The sequence below is a fragment of the Lates calcarifer genome, linkage group LG9 (genome assembly GCF_001640805.2).
Source record: "Lates calcarifer isolate ASB-BC8 linkage group LG9, TLL_Latcal_v3, whole genome shotgun sequence".
Lineage (NCBI taxonomy): Eukaryota > Metazoa > Chordata > Actinopteri > Centropomidae > Lates > Lates calcarifer.
Window position 1 is genome coordinate 9400173 of NC_066841.1, and position 16521 is coordinate 9416693.

Sequence of the window (16521 nt, forward strand, 5' to 3'; positions counted from 1 at the left end):
CATGTCTTTCTCAGTCTGCGTGGATGTGTATACAGTTGTCTATTTAGAAATCTAAATATGCATATGCTTCTGACTTTGATTTTTAACATAAATAAATTAAGCCTGAAGCGACAATTCGGCTTTTATATACAATATTAACATTAATGTTATTGTCAAATAATGAATTAATGTAACTTTCACCGTGCGATATATAGGCTATATTCAACATTTGCAGACATGGCTTTTTCACATGACCCGTCAACGACAGCACATCAGAAGTCATCGGATATCCTCTGATGAGTTTCATATGATCCAATAATATTCCTATACCGGCGGCCGCGTCTGCAGACATCTTCCGGGTCGGTAGAAAGTTCGCCTGTGCTGCACAGAGCCAGGACTGTCTGCAAAGGTCAGTCGAGTTATCTGCTGCTAACCTTTCCACTCTCGCTTTTCATCATGCATATGTTTCGGTTTGCATTTCTGTGCTGGTGTACGGAGCTTTTTGAGTCATACACGTCGCCTTCACGGAACAGATGTTGATTTAGCCGCCTGCGCTAGCGTGCTAGTTAGCTCATTTTAGCTTTCACTCTCCCTCCCACCGTTAAATTTTGCAGTGAGTGGAGACAAAAAGAGAGAAGTGGTGTCCGCCTAATAACCAAGCTGACCTCCCATCACAGAGAAACGGCACCGAGCACTGGTCCATGAATTACACATTTAATCCATCAGTTTTTACGCTACAGGTTCAAATGTTGCTGTATGGAAGCCACTGATTTAAACGACCATTTGTTTTATTGTTGACTTACTGGGTCACCGCCAGAGGTTTATGAGAGCTATTCAAATCCTGCCCCGGGCACTTTTAGAGGACAAAGCAATATACGTTTGCAATATGATGTTCGTGTTCATCTTCGGGTGTATTGTTTTATGAGCTAACGTTAGCAAAATGAGTCATTCATAATTTTGATGACGTGTTAGCTTCAGTGTTTTGTTTTTTTTTTTCTCTGACATGAAAACAGACCTGAACACAACACACACAGGCCGTGATGTGACTTGATCCTGATTTATAGAGTTTTTACAATGAACCTAACATGTTTTTGTTGTGCATTTATGCTGATTTTTGCAGTGGTTAAGGTCCTCTAAGGTTGCAACTAATAGTTATTAGCATACATTATTATTTGACATTTTTTAATAATTAGTTAATTGTATAACCTTTAAAATTAAAAAAATGTTGAAAATGCCAGTCACAGGTTCACAAGAATCCAAACCCAAAAATAATCAGTTTTCACAGAAATAAAAAAAGAGAAAAGCAGCAAAATCTCAAAAGCGTTTATCAGCAAATGACAGTAATTTTTTTCTTAATGAATGACTCAAATCTTAAATGATCAAATTTAATGACACATTTTCTGTCAGTTGAGTTATCATGTAACTGATGTTTTAGGACTACTTTCAGTGCCAATGAGTAAAAGTGTTTATTACTCTCAGTTTTATTATTAGTTATAATTAGTTATAGTTTTATTATCATTGTTTGGTTTGGACGTTCAGACTGTTGTTGGAGGCTGTGTTTTGGAGGTTTATGTTTATGACCTTTTACCTAAAAACAATTTCCCAATTCAGGGCACACAGAGTGACAGAGAGGAGTTTATTGCCAGCCAATTCTAGTTTAAACCCTACTACACCAGACAAGCTATCCCAGTCTATCCCAGTTTCATTATCTCCCTTTTAAGTAAACATGCATTCCCCTCACAGTTTTACTGCCTTAAAGTTATTCCTGTGGCGTGATTGTGGTTTTCTGTGATTTTGTAAATCTACAGATGTTTAAGTGACCCATTTTTCTCTTTCTGAAATGATCCTTGCAGAAAATGGGACAAAATTATTCATACGACTAAATAATAGAAAGAAACCTAGGAGAGATTCATAATGTGGATCCAGCAGCCAGAATATGTGTTGGATTTAGATATGCATACATGCAGTAATGTTGTCTCAGTGAATGTGACCTGTCGCATAAATGAAGGTCATACATATGTGCTTGTTCTACAAGTGAACAGATCGGGACATATTGACACTCTTATTTTCACTTTCACACTTTTATCCTCCTCTTATTCTTCTTTACCCGTAACCTCCCTCCCCCTCTCTGTCTGTTGGTGCCCTTATCTCTCACGTTTCTCATGTCTCTTCCCCAGGAGGGGTGCTGCCTGTGCTGTTGAGCTCCTCCTGGTGTGTGAGTGTCGGGTGTGTGTGCACCATGGCGAGCCTCCTACGTGTTCTGACGGCCAGCTGCTCGGCCCCTGTGTTCAGCGGGGTTTCCTCTGTGAAGCTGCAGAGCGGCCGTACGATTAAATCATCATGCCTTCGCTTTTTCAGGACCCATCAAGTTCTTGGACGGTGCGCAAGTCCAGGTAAGATACTATACATGCACAGTGATTTCGCAGGGGCATATTTATATAGATTAATTTACAATAAGTGTTAAATGCTACAGTCAGTACAAAAACTGCAGAAAACTGAGATTTTTTGTATTAGAAAGTATCAAACTGTCATTATAAATCAGCTCATCGTTGTTGCTGTGTGCAATAAGCTCCACTGAGATCACAGGATCCTGCAGACTTTACTGTGAAGCAAGATCCATAACAACATGTGTCTTGTATACAACATAGAAAGCGTTGAGGTTATGATGGTGATGCACACTGTCCCAGTGTCACAGCAACAATTACAGCTTTTCCAGTCGTCCCTGAGCAAACAAAACTGCTCTAAGCATAGATATTTTGATTGTGTGTCAGGCTGTACACATGTGATTTATTGACCATATGTAAGTGATCAGCAGCACTTAGGAGTTACTATTGTTGAGACTGTGCACATTAGATGGCTCTCGTTCATGTTTTAATGGTAATGTTATGGAATACATTTTATTCAACCATACAAGCAAAAGCTGAGGAAGGGAAAGGGAAAGATCCAGAGTTGAAATTATTAATCAATTAATTGATTAGAAGATCAACATAAAATAATCATTTAATTCACTAATAAAGTAAAACTACCAAATATTCTGTTTTCAGTTTATCAGTTGCTAAAGGTTTGATGATCTTGCACTGTTGCACATTTACTTTGGTCATATGGAAAAAGTGATGCTGTGTAGTTTGACATTTTATAGACCAAATGATTAATCAATAAATTAAGAAAATAATTTGTAGATCAATCGGTAAGGAAAATCATTATTACTTGCAGCCCTAATGGCCTCTCTGCTTCTCGGTGGCACCCTCAGGCATGTACAAGCAGTTATGAAGTGCATAGATTTACATTTAAGGCAAAATGCTGTTGTACAAAATGTGTGCTTATGTGCAATTACATATTCTTCATGACATATTTTAGGTGTATGTCACAACCAGCCTACAGGCTACAGTCAGTAGACTTACGACTAACTAAGAACAGCATGTTGGAAGTGACTCAGAAAATATTCATATGCTCAAGACTCTTATGATAATGTGTGGATAGCTTTATAAAATATGAAGTGGGCAGGATGACCCAGTTCTGTGTCAGCAAATTATTGTTAGCCTAGAACATTTCTAACCTAGATGCACTGTAAATGTTTATATACAGGAATTGTCCTCCAGTATGAACTACATAATCATTTAGCAAATACAGTACAGAATACCTGCATACTTGTGTGTTTTTATACTACAAGTACTATTAGTAAACAAGATCAGAATTGGCTAGTTTAATTCAGGAAAGTTTAAAACACTTGTAACCCATCTGTTGACATTTATAGATACCTGTTTTACTGCTGATAGCAACATGAAAGCAATGCCACCTGTAGCTTATGTGTGTGTTCTCATGTGCCTGTGTATCAGGTGCAGGGCTGTAGCATGGCAGGTCTCACCTACTCACTACATAAACACTGACAGAGGTTATGTATTCACTAAAATTGTACTACTCACAATTAGAAAGGACATACAAGTATATTGTTCGCACCATTGTCCTTTGTTTGCCTTGGCAACTGGTGAAACAAATCTGGCATTGTCATATAATTATACTGTAGAGTTGAGTGCAGTCTATACAGTCAATCATTCATTGTTTTTCTTTGCATGCTCATTCCCCTTTAAGGTCTGTATGTTGTAATTGTTATGAAGAAGTTAATCTACTGTTTATGCAAAATAGAGATAAATTAGAAGTCTGTTCTAAAGGTCAGTGTTGCTGCCTTCATTTGCTCTGAGCCTCAAGGTCACATTCAGGATAATGCAGCCCTCCGGCATTATTCTCCATTTTCCATGTCTTCACTCTGTAGCCACTAACCGGTGAGAAGGTGTGTGTGTGTCTGCGTGTGTGCACTGTGAAAACCAGCACCAGCTGGTTGTAGGTGCATAATGTGCTGGGTTCAGGTTTGTGCCAATGTCCCTCTCTGTGTAGTTAAGTGTTAAAGGGGTGCTGGTGACCGGGTTCACAGTGACTGGAGGTTGACATTCCTGCAGTTTGGTTAGCTCCAGTAACAGCTGGCAGTGTCTATTCTGGACACACAAGTATCAGCTTACAATCTGACTTGTGCTTGGACCTCTATAGAGTCTGTAGGCGTACACTATAGACTGAGGCAGCCTGTTGATGTGAGACTGGATTTGTGAACTGTGACTTGGAGAGAATAACAGTGTGCTTTATGAACAGATTGCTGGCACTGCCAGTGTAGATGCACTGGTGTCTGGGACTAGTATTATGAAATGAATACACTAATTATGCTTCTAGGTTACTTATGTAGCTCTGTTTCTTTTCATATTGTGAAAGGAACACAGCACCCTTATCGGACGTTCAAACTGAAAACAGGGCTCACACGGTTGGTTGCTTCAGGTTCTGGTGAGGCAGATAAGTAGAGTCTGTCTCAGGAAGGCTAGTTTGAGTCATACATCCAGGAGTCATACCCTGCTGTATCAAGTACAATTCCTCCCCTCAAACTGAATGTGGGGACTGCGTTTTTTCACATAGTGCTAAAGACATGGCTTTAAATCTACATTGTACTGTTGTTTTTGTTTTAGCTTCTTTCTCACCTTTCTCATGGGTATCCTTGAGGCCTAATGAACATACGAAATGCATTATCCTCTTAATGTTTTTTTTTTTTTTCCCGAGGGGGGTTAACACCACCAACTGTTGGATTAGTGAAATAGTGTGCCACCCTCAAATCCACTCCTACACACTTTTCTGGCACTTCTCAGTGGTTACAGAACTCTACAGGGTACCCAAAGCATCACAGCAGGTTTCAGCATCCCTTCCTGTGAAACATCCCAGGACCACTGTGAGCCTCTCAGCTTTTTTTCTTGGCCTCACCTCCAGGAGAATCCATGCTGTTTAAATTTGGTTATACTAATACTACAATTTTTATGAGCATTAAATGAATGAAAAAAATTAATGGAATCCTACAGGAACCTGTTTAAATATGTTCATATGAACACTAAAGTTCACACACTGTTATCATCTTTAATCAAGATGTTAAGGTTTAAAGGTTATTCTGTTATTATCTCAACAAGGTTATATTTGATCACTAGCTTTTTTTTAGGCTTATAGTGGTGGATGGGTGTATCTACTGCTGTCTACTCATTCTGAACATAATTTCAATTGCATTTTTGTTCAGTAATATGATAGCCTTGGGACAGGCCACCCCAGCTCTCTGACTCTAATCTCTTGGTCTTAAGCTAATTGCTACCTGAGTCCAAAAATGTGTTGGCAGAAACAATAGAACACCAGCAGTGACATGTGGTGACTCTTGGTTTATAGACTTTCAAAAATCAAATGAAGTTTTATTCTGTTGTGGAGCTTTTTGTAAAATACAGTTTGTTAGAGGACAGGTCACTGCAGCAGGGTGAAAAGAAAGGCAGCGTGTCAGAGGCTCTAGTGTTTATGTATAGACGAGGAGACAGTGGGAAAGAGCTGCAGTGGAATTTTCCATAGTAGGCACCACATGTGACCTGCCTGTGGCTTGCACACTAGACATGGAAAAAAGGCACTGAACTATTATTATTTTCAGCCACTTTGTTCTCTTTTTGTCTCACTCATTCTCATGTTTGCGACTCATTAGTCTCCTGTGTTTCTGTGTCAGTCTCATTTTAATTTGTTCTCTTTTTTCATGTTGAAACAGCTGTGCTTTGAATAGCAAAAACATGTCTTGATCCACAGTGAAAACAACATTAATCTGTGTCTTACTTATTGATTTTAGAACAGAAATGGTCCAAGTTTGGCAGTGAATTACAGTATTTCCTTAATGACCTTGACTTCATTCTCCAGAGGATGTGTCCTATCCTGTTTGTAGCCCTAGATGACAATCTGCTGACTCTGCCTGTTGAAACTTTTGGTTCAGAGTGACATCTTTAGACATTATGGGATGGATTGCCATGATATTTGGTTCAGACATTTATATCTCCGACAGAATGAACTGCAGTTCCATCATCAGGTTAAAAATTTTAATTTGTCCAATACTCAGGGTTTATGACCAAATAGTTATGACATTTTCATCAGCCTCTAATTAGCAAATTATGGCATGTTACCACACTGAACCAAGATGGTTAGTAGCTTCAGAGGGGTTAGTGTGACTGTAGACTGTGATGTTGTTACAGGACACTGACAATGACCCTAAATACTACAGTATTTATGGTAAACTCAGTTAAAACTCAGTTTTGACCCCATTCATGGTCATTTGAGTTGATTTTTCCTTGAAGCTGCAATGGTATCTACACGAAAGAGTAGATGACAATCCATTCAGTCAACAAAACAATTTTGTGCCAAGACACAGTGTGGACATTTCTTTCATCGTCATACCTGTGTTTTTGTTCTTTTTTGTTAAAATATGCTCAGAAACAAACCCTTTGGAACAACCAGACTGTATTAACACTGCTTTAGTTTCGTAGCCTGTTGGTTATAAAAACCATTACCCTATAATAGGTTTAAACAAGGGCAGAAATAACTGTTCATTAGCCTGGCATGAGTGACTCTGTTGTCATTAAAGAATGAAATGTGTATAATTGAAATAATGTAACAGCTGCCACTGATCTCACATGCTCCTGTGTTTTCTCTTTGCCTGCTCCAGGTATTCCATACAAACAACTGACAGTAGGCGTTCCCAAAGAAATTTTACAGAATGAACGTCGTGTGGCGCTGTCTCCTGCTGGTGTCCAGGCTCTCATCAAACAGGGCTTCAATGTCGTTGTGGAGTCCGGAGCAGGCGAGCCTTCCAAGTTCGCCGATGAACAGTACACCCAGGCTGGAGCAACAATTAAAGACATTAAAGATGTCTTGGCATCAGATGTGGTGGTTAAGGTAGGATTAAAGTGAGATAGGAGTGAGAGGTGGATTATTTAAGAGTTAGTCAAGGCCAGAGAGAGCGGGGAAGAAGATAGAGGAAAGTTAAGGGAGGAACAAAGTGGGCTAGTAGGTATTTTGAACATGACAGCAGCTTTTTGCACCTAATATGGGTTTTGTGGTGTTAAGTGTGGGAGGAAGAGGGAGAATGACAGCCTGGGAATGAGGGAGAGGAAAAGTGTTACTAGACTAAAATGACAAATAACCGTTAAGTATGACATTTGTTCTGCTTCCAGGTCCGTGCTCCCACTTTCAACCCTACTTTGGGTGTCCATGAGGTGGAGATGATGAAGGACGCAGCCACTTTAATCAGCTTCATCTACCCAGCTCAGAACCCTGAGTTGATGGACATGCTGTCCCAGAAGAAAGCCACCATCCTGGCTATGGACCAGGTTCCTCGAGTCACCATCGCCCAGGGTTACGATGCACTGAGCTCCATGGCAAACATTGCAGGGTATGTACATGGTGCCTTCAGTTGTTTACTGTTTTTATGAGAAGGATCAACTCAAAAGCTTCACTGATTTAGTTGAGTTGATTCACTGCTAGATTTCTGCTGTTTGTGCCAGTGCAGAAATATCAGTGGTGACCATTTTTATGCTCATTAAATATATTACAGTTTCCTTCTTAGCTGTGTATTTTTAACAGCAAGCAGTGTAGTTCAAATATAAACAACCAGGAATGTCTGAACTGGACATGTTTAAACACATGAAAAAAACAGGCCATACATCACTGAGATTCACTATCATGTCCTGTGTTGTACTCTGTAATTTTAGGTACAAGGCAGTTGTGCTGGCAGCTAACAGCTTTGGTCGCTTTTTCACTGGACAGATCACAGCAGCTGGAAAAGTGCCACCTGCAAAGGTGCGTAGCATGGGTGTGTGTGTTACTGTCAGCACTTGTTTTCTTGGCAAACTATCATTGAAAGTTTGTGTGTGTTTAGTGTTGTTACTTGTTTGTAAGTGGGTTTGGATAAAAAATACCTGCCAAATGAGTAAATATAGTGATGTAATGTAACAGGCCATGTGATTGGATTTCCATCCCAGATTGTTTCATGTATGTGTTTTTAACTAGGTGCTGATCATCGGAGGTGGTGTGGCTGGATTGGCAGCTGCTGGCACTGCCAGGGCTATGGGAGCAATTGTCAGAGGATTTGATACCAGGTTTGACGATATGATGTTTCTTAGTTACAAATGAAATGCTCATATACTATACCTTTCAGTTGTATGCAGCTTAAGATGTGCTGCTATACAATATAATTTTATTCTGTTTAGGCATTTTGAAGGACAGACAATGTTACTCCTGCACTGACATTCTGGAGAATGGAATTTTTTAATATGTAGTATGTGTTTTGATGTTCTATCAGAGATATTTTCCTTCTGCCTGAGCATTCACCCCTGACACTTCATCTCCACCCTTTCCCAGAGCTGCAGCTTTGGAGCAGTTTAAATCTCTGGGCGCAGAGCCGTTGGAGGTGGACATTAAGGAGTCAGGAGAGGGCCAGGGAGGCTACGCCAAAGAAATGTCAAAGGAGTTCATAGAGGCAGAGATGAAACTGTTTGCCAAACAGTGTCAGGAAGTGGACATTGTCATCAGCACAGCCCTGATCCCTGGTATGCACAGAAGCACAAACTCACACACAACATGAACACAGATTTGTGGAAGGGCATATTTCCATAGATCATGCTCAAACTCAAGGCCATGTAAACAGCTTTCCCCTGGTCGTGGAAATAACTGGAACATCACAGAATGTGAGACATGTATTCTGGGCAAGTCGTCAGAGAATTTAGAAATAAAAAAAGGACAAGTCATGGAATATTGAATATTAAAAATAACTTTACCGGAATGTACCAGAACATATTTTACAACGGCTTCACATTTGTTCCGTTACTCTGTGGGTTTCAACAATTTTGTACATGGCCACGTATCCACAGTAAGCTCAGCTGTTGTCAATATGAATTACTAGTAGGTCATAATGTAGCCTGGAAGTCTGTGTGTATTTGTTTTTTTCACCACATTTCTACATAGCTCATTAGTGATTTGATTTGAACCTTAATGTAAAGTAAATATGACAAGCAAGAGATTCAATTGGTTGTCAGCTCACCAGTAATTCCTTGATGTCTGTGTCTCCATCCAACATTACAGGTAGGCGGGCACCTATCCTGATCACCAAACCAATGGTAGAGAGCATGAAAGATGGGTCTGTGGTGGTGGACTTGGCTGCTGAGGCTGGAGGAAACATCGAGACCACAGTTCCTGGAGAGCTGTCAGTACACAAGGTCAGTGCACATACTGTCCACACATGCTCCCATCCATGCCAAATCTAATAGTTTTTTTGTTTTTTTTAACGTTGACTTCTTTTGAGAATATTGTATATCATGTCACTGGTCTTCCCTGCCAATTTAGTTTAACATCACTAAACTTTTTTAGGGTGTGACCCATATTGGCTACACAGACCTGCCCAGCCGTTTGCCAACACAGTCCAGCACCCTGTACTCCAACAACATCACTAAGTTGATGCGGGCAGTCAGCCCCGACAAGGACAACTTTTTCCTGGATGTCAAGGATGTGTTTGACTACGGGACCATGGACCACGTTGTCAGGGGATCCATTGTCATGCAGGTATGAAGTCTCATGTGGCCAGCAGTTGAACATTCAGGCATGTATGTTTACAGCTGAGGTTTCACATTAATTTCTTAGGGGATAAACAAGGAAATAAACCAAGGATAAATGCAATGTCCTATAGAAAACCATTCAAATTGACTTGTAGGCCTCTGCCACAGCCACTAGATGTCACCCTAAGGACATATCATTCTCCTCTTACTCTCTCTTACAGTATCTTTTCAGTTGCCTATGGAGCAATTTCTGCTCAGTACGCCTAACATGCTAGTACAAGATTTTCTGTCTTTATTTTACTGAAACAAAAACCATAATTTAACCTTTCAAGTGGACTTATTAAGTTATAAATTGGTTTTTGACATGTTTCAGACAATGAAGTTCTGTGATTGAAGAAAATAAAGTTACAGCATAAATAGTATGACTTAGTTTATTTCTGGCAGAATGTGTTCTTCAGACCTTTTTTCTTTTTTTCAGTAATATTTAAATAATTTTATAATCACTTTTGCTAAAGCTTTGATTTATTTAATGAATTCATTTTTCATTGGACTGTCTAGCTAACTAGAAGAACTAATCAAGAAGTTATCACATTATTAGGACTGGGGCTTATTTTATGTGTGAGACAGTGATGCTTCATCACTACAACTACTGTAAATTTGGCTTTATTTCTGAAATCCATGTTGTGTACTAGTACGATGTACCTGTACTATATCTGAGTAATAAGAATTTGTCAGACTTGTATCATTATTTGTACTTGGTTTTTTTAAACAATTTGTTCTTCTAAGTCTCAGTCAAGGTGTGCTCAGTAAACACATAGATTACAGACAGTATTTTGACCCATATCTGATCACAGTAATGGCCACACATCTTATAAATGATGCTGAAATACAGATATTACTCACTATACCCACTGATCATTAGTTTGCTTACTTTGATCTTGACAGCTTTACAAATGCAGCATTGCACACAATCAGGTAATGAGATCAGGGAATAAAAGCAGACTTCAAATCGCCTCTTAATAAATGTCATTTGTTATTGTTGATATAACTAAATAATGGTTGCCCTAACCTAGATTGAACTGTTCTGTTTTCTTTCTACCTTTCACATTGTACCATTCTCTATTTATTGTCACTTTCAGAATGGAAAGAACCTGTTCCCCGCTCCTCAGCCCAACAACGTGCCCGTTGCAGCTCCACCTAAACCCAAGTCTGTCCAGGAACTGGAGGCAGAGAAGGCTGCACAAATCTCCCCCTTCAGGGCTACACTCACCACTGCTGGCGTGTACACTGGAGGTTAGTTGTTGCTGTTGACACTGAATGTGCCATTAAATTTAGATTTTCTGATTCTGACTGAAGTGTTCATTTACAAATCTTATTCTGTTAATTGTCTCTCAATGGGTATTGGGGGAGGTTCAAGTCTGCCATAAGGTGAGGGACAGGTTAATTATCAGCTTAGAGGTCACTGCTGAAATGTGCACTGGAGGCGAGAAGTGACAGAGGCAGATCACAAGCACACACACATATAGACACCCTGTTAGTGTCAGGAAGTGTGCATTGTAAAAACAGTGCCACGCTGAGTGTTTGTTTGAAGTAGAGCTGTAGTGAGTGGTTCCCATGGTGCCACACAGCGCTCTGTGTAAGTGCACCACATGCAGTTAATGTGGTTCACACATTGTTTAGGTGCTGGAGTAGTTTCCTACTTAACACCACCACACAGCTACTGATCTTAACTGCACTTTTTGTCTGGTTAGTGCTGGTTACAGACTTATTAGCCTGGTATGTAGGTCATTTTAATACTTTTATAATGACTATTATGGATATAGACAACTTATTTTGCTATTAGAGTTAGTCTGTTAAAGAAAGCTTGTTAAATGAAACCAGTGTTGGTAATGTAACCAGACAAACTTCTCTTTGACTGATAACTACATATGTGAGGTGAAGAAACCGTGAACAAGAACAACATGGGTGGTCAAATGCCTACCACATCTTACAGTCAACCAAATGTGCTTAGAGTTGGGAAATCTACTATAGCCAGTGCTCATTCATGGTATTTGAACTGCCACTTTTAGCCCAGAGAGTAGAAATATGAGTAAGAGTATAGGAAAGTAAAAAAATATATACAAGTAAAAATATATATACATATATATATATAATTTTTGTGAGTGTCTAATAAACTCTAAGGGCCTCATTCAGGAATATTTTCTTGTTTTTATCCTACTTTTTTGCTGTGAGGGTTACTTGTACGGGTGTTCCAAGTTGGATCCCCAAACAACAAGTTGCTGTGATAAAATATGCCAATAAAAATCAGAAAAATATGCCAATAAAAATCAGAAAAATCTCGCTGGGAGAAAGGCAGACCATATGGACAGGTCAGGTCAATTGGTGAATGCCGCAGATTCTCTGAAATCACTTGAACATGCTGCTTAAGAACAAATCTGTCAGTATGAATGCTTATTCATCTCAGTTACTGGCAGAGTATTTAAACAAAATCTGTCCTTATTTGTTACCCTAACTCCCCTTTACTTTCTTTATCTTTGTCTCTGTCTCTACCAGGTGTTGCCACCCTGCTGGGTCTGGGTCTGTCGGCCCCTAACGCTGCCTTCACTCAGATGGTCACCACCTTTGGCCTCGCTGGCATCGTGGGATACCACACAGTGTGGGGGGTCACTCCTGCCCTGCACTCTCCGCTCATGTCTGTCACCAACGCCATCTCAGGTTAGTTGTGTTTAGTAGGGCTGGATATTGGCGCTGCTCTCCTGATTCGATTTTGATGCACAAAGTCCAGAACTGATTGGATTCAATTATTCATGATTCAGTTACATCAGATAAATACAGATGTTTGCATAAAGCGCCTCATACGATTTATTCTGGGAACTTACATTTTGGCTGTATCCAAGAAGTGAGATGAGACATCACACTAATATCTGCTAACTAGTGTTAGCTCCCCTGCAGGGCCAGACTGGGTAAAACAGAATCGACACACACTCAGCCTCACATCTCATAGCCAGAGATGGTATCTTTTCAACGAACACAAACAAAGCTAGGATCAGTGTCCAGAGTCTTTTTTCAGTTTATACCTCTCATAGATGCAATCTCTAGATTGGCTACAAGATAGTCAGAGTCCACTAACCATCCTGAATCACGACAGTCTGATAAATTGCTGCAGGTCCACATAGACTGTAATTATTCACGCCACAGTTTACAGAACTGTTGTGACTCAAGGTGGCTCATGTAGCCAGCTTTTATCTATGTTACTTTTTTAAAGCAAAATAACCTTTTTGTGACCATTGTAGTAACAGAGTAGACATTTTACACATTATGCAGACCTAAGTGAACCACTTTCAATAAGAAACCATTGTAGTCCATCAAATAACTTACAAATACCAGTTGCAGTGTTTCTCAGTTCAATTAATCAATAAATCAAACTTTATTTGTATAGCATCTTTTTTACAGTAAATGTAAACAATAAATTGGAGACTAATGTGCTTGAGAAATGACAATGTAACAATGAAACCAATAAAGTAGGTTAAAAGTAAAAAAAAGTAAAATAGATAGGAGTGCAAATACATTAGTGCTAGCCAATGAATAAAAGCAGAACAACAGAATGTAAAATATGAAACAGAACATCATCAAATTTCAAGTCACACTAGTTCACAACACAAATATTTTAAGACAAAGCATAAAACATTAAAACACAGAATAAAGACTCAGCTCAAAGATCAAATGTGTCACATGTCAGTCCAGCAGGCCTCTGCAGCCACACTGTTTCTTTCTAAGGTTTTGCCAAATAAAAACTTAAAAGATTGTGTCCTTATTGTCAACTGCTGCTTAACACAGAGGGGTTAAAAGGTTAGGGCGGTAAGTGCATGTGTGTGTTCTCGTGGCTTTGATCACTCAAAGACCCACACTGACGGTAGGAAGTAACACACAGTTGGTGATCTTTGAGTGTCAGGGAAGTCCTTTTCTTGTTTACTGGTGCACACAGCCGGACATCAGAGCTTGGTCGCGTTATCCCAGCAATGTAACAACTAAGAGACAGTTTTCACTTTCTTTAAAACTTTATTAGTGACTCTCTCTTGACGTTCCCATCTTCACACCATTTTACTTGTTCCTCTGTGAGTTTATATATCCTCTTATACCTTCTTTTCACTATTTCAGAACACAATTCACTATCTACAACTCCTGTCAAACTCAATCATTAAATGTGATTGTTAAATTTGTGAACATATGTAATAATCAGATTAGTCTAAAAGCCTTTACTCTACAAGAACATCATTGAATATCAGTAGAATCACAGGTGAAAGAAATTAATTAACATTAAGTTCATTTGGAGGTTTTCCTCTCTTCTCTTCATGGTGTCTGCCCCCTGTTTGTCCTCACCTCTTTCTCTCTCCCTATCCTCCCTGTCCAGGTATTTTTCCCTTCGTATTTGGCGTGGCCGTATTAGCCTTTTTTTTTTTTCTTTTTTTTTTTGGAATATCTGTCACCAACTGACTGTGGTTATGGAAACAGTTAGACAAGCAGAGTTTTGTTGTTGTGCCAGGCATCATAAAGACACACACACACACACACACACACAAACACACACACAAACACAATCATGCAGACATTAGGGAACGATATTGGAATTCAGGGTTTGAGAGAGGGACAGTTATACTCTTCATGGGGAGATTATAGTGTTACAACCAGTAGTGACTCTCACTGGTGGGTCATCTTAAATCCTTCAGAAACTGGTTTCATATCCAGTGGCTCATTGAAGTGCATCTTTATATCTGGTGTCTGATATAATGGCTTTAATCTACTTGAGAGCACTGATTCACAGTTACACTCTGCCTGTAGCCTGGTACCTGATGTTTGTAACAGAGACACACCTACAGGTCATTGGCCCACCCAGTATATTTCTGTGTGTGTGTGTGTGTGTGTGTGTGTGTGTGTGTGTGTGTGTGTGTGTGTGTGTGTGTGTCCGTGTCCACAAATGGCGATTGGTTTTCTTTCTGGCTAGTCTGTTAGTAGTGGTAGCCAGGCATGCCTTTAATCTCCATCTAAATGGTGTAACTGGACCTGGACTAAAAATTCTTTGATAGTGACTTGGCTTTACCATGTCCCTTTGTTAGTCGTAAATGACCTGATTTTGCTCTCTGACTGGCCCTAGCAATGTAACGGATGTGAATATATAGTACATTAATACAATAATCAGTAATCAGTCATAATCATTATTTAATGATTACCTATTATAAACCAATTATTCTTGATTGATGGTGAGTTTATTTTTGCGAATTTAGCCAGATTAATATTTTTTTAAAATAAGTATGAAATGAATAGAAAATCATATCATTGATAGTTAAGCTCAGTATTTTAGTATCTGTCTTAACCAGTCTGCTATAATTGCTGATGTAATGAAGGAGATCCTGGGATAGAATTTGATTTTAAGATAAAGAAGTTTGTAATTAAGATCAATCTGATACTTGATTGGCTAGAACACAAGATGTCAGGACAGATGAGGCCATGTTTAATCTAAAAAGTGACACTATAGTTGATTTGTGGAAATTTTAAATTAGCTTGTGCTCATGTCGTAGAAGTTGTGAAATGTTTGGCAGCGTTTGAAATGTGCTTTGTTTAGGAGCTAATACATACACGATTATAAAGCTGAAGAAAAAGGGAGACTGGCGAGAGAAGGTCAAACCTCACATTTTCCTCAGCTGAGAATCCAATCTAGCAGTATTGCGTTCAAGCACAATCCTGCTCGCACGCATACACACACTCTCTACCTGTTCTTCAACTTAAATTGTACACAAACAACTCTGTGTGAATGCAGGCTCTGGGGGTGCTGTCTATTACATCTTACTGCCTGTAAGTCATTACAGGACTGATGTTATCAAGGTTTCCTGAGCCTCTTTTGGTAAACATACTCACACACACCCTCTCTTTCTTTTTCCTTCTCTTTTTATCTCTAAATTTCTTTTATTTTTCCAATCTGGTAAGCAGAGTATTTTTAGTTCAGCTATAAAATGACTCTGTGTTTATTAAACAAGTCTAATCAGTGTTAAGAAGAACTTTTGCAAGGAGTGAGTGTTTGAATTAATGTTCTGTTGAGATCCTGTGTTGTTTTTGTAACATCCTCCCCAAAGTTTTCAGTGCCCTGTATAATCCATTATGAAAGTGGAGGTTCATGAATACTAAAATAGCTGTGTTCCACAGGTCTGACGGCTGTGGGTGGTCTGTCCCTGATGGGAGGCGGCTACACCCCAACAACTACTGCTGAGACACTGGCTGTGCTTGCCGCCTTCATCTCCTCAGTCAACATTGCTGGTGAGTCACCCGCACGCAGACACCTCACAGTGATCCCTGCCAGTTACAGCAACCTTTAGCCAATAAAATATCAACTTAGGGCTGAAGATTGAAGTGTTTTATATTGATTATACAATAACATGCCTTCTACCAAGTTTTGCAGCTGCCCTTTCTACCCACCTGCTCAGACCAGAGTCAGTGGCTCTGGCTTGGACCACACACATTCATTCCTGCTATTACCCTTAATAATTCCCATTATAATGACAAAGTGTTCCTGGAGTCATTATAATACTCATCACTCTCTAATAGTCTTGAGAAACAG

The 16521-nt window shown here is 39.5% G+C and overlaps 1 protein-coding gene across 1 annotated transcript in view; it reads left to right on the plus strand.

Moving 5' to 3' along the window:
- Positions 1-227: 227 nt before the first annotated feature.
- nnt (nicotinamide nucleotide transhydrogenase) overlaps positions 228-16521 on the plus strand; it is a 31142-nt gene continuing 14848 nt past the window's right edge. The window contains 12 exon segments of the mRNA XM_018670478.2: positions 228-388; positions 2157-2372; positions 7028-7257; positions 7536-7753; positions 8073-8160; positions 8371-8459; positions 8722-8909; positions 9442-9575; positions 9727-9918; positions 11051-11204; positions 12465-12626; positions 16110-16220. Coding sequence (XP_018525994.1) covers positions 2219-2372; positions 7028-7257; positions 7536-7753; positions 8073-8160; positions 8371-8459; positions 8722-8909; positions 9442-9575; positions 9727-9918; positions 11051-11204; positions 12465-12626; positions 16110-16220 — 1720 coding nt within the window. The 5' untranslated portion in view covers positions 228-388; positions 2157-2218.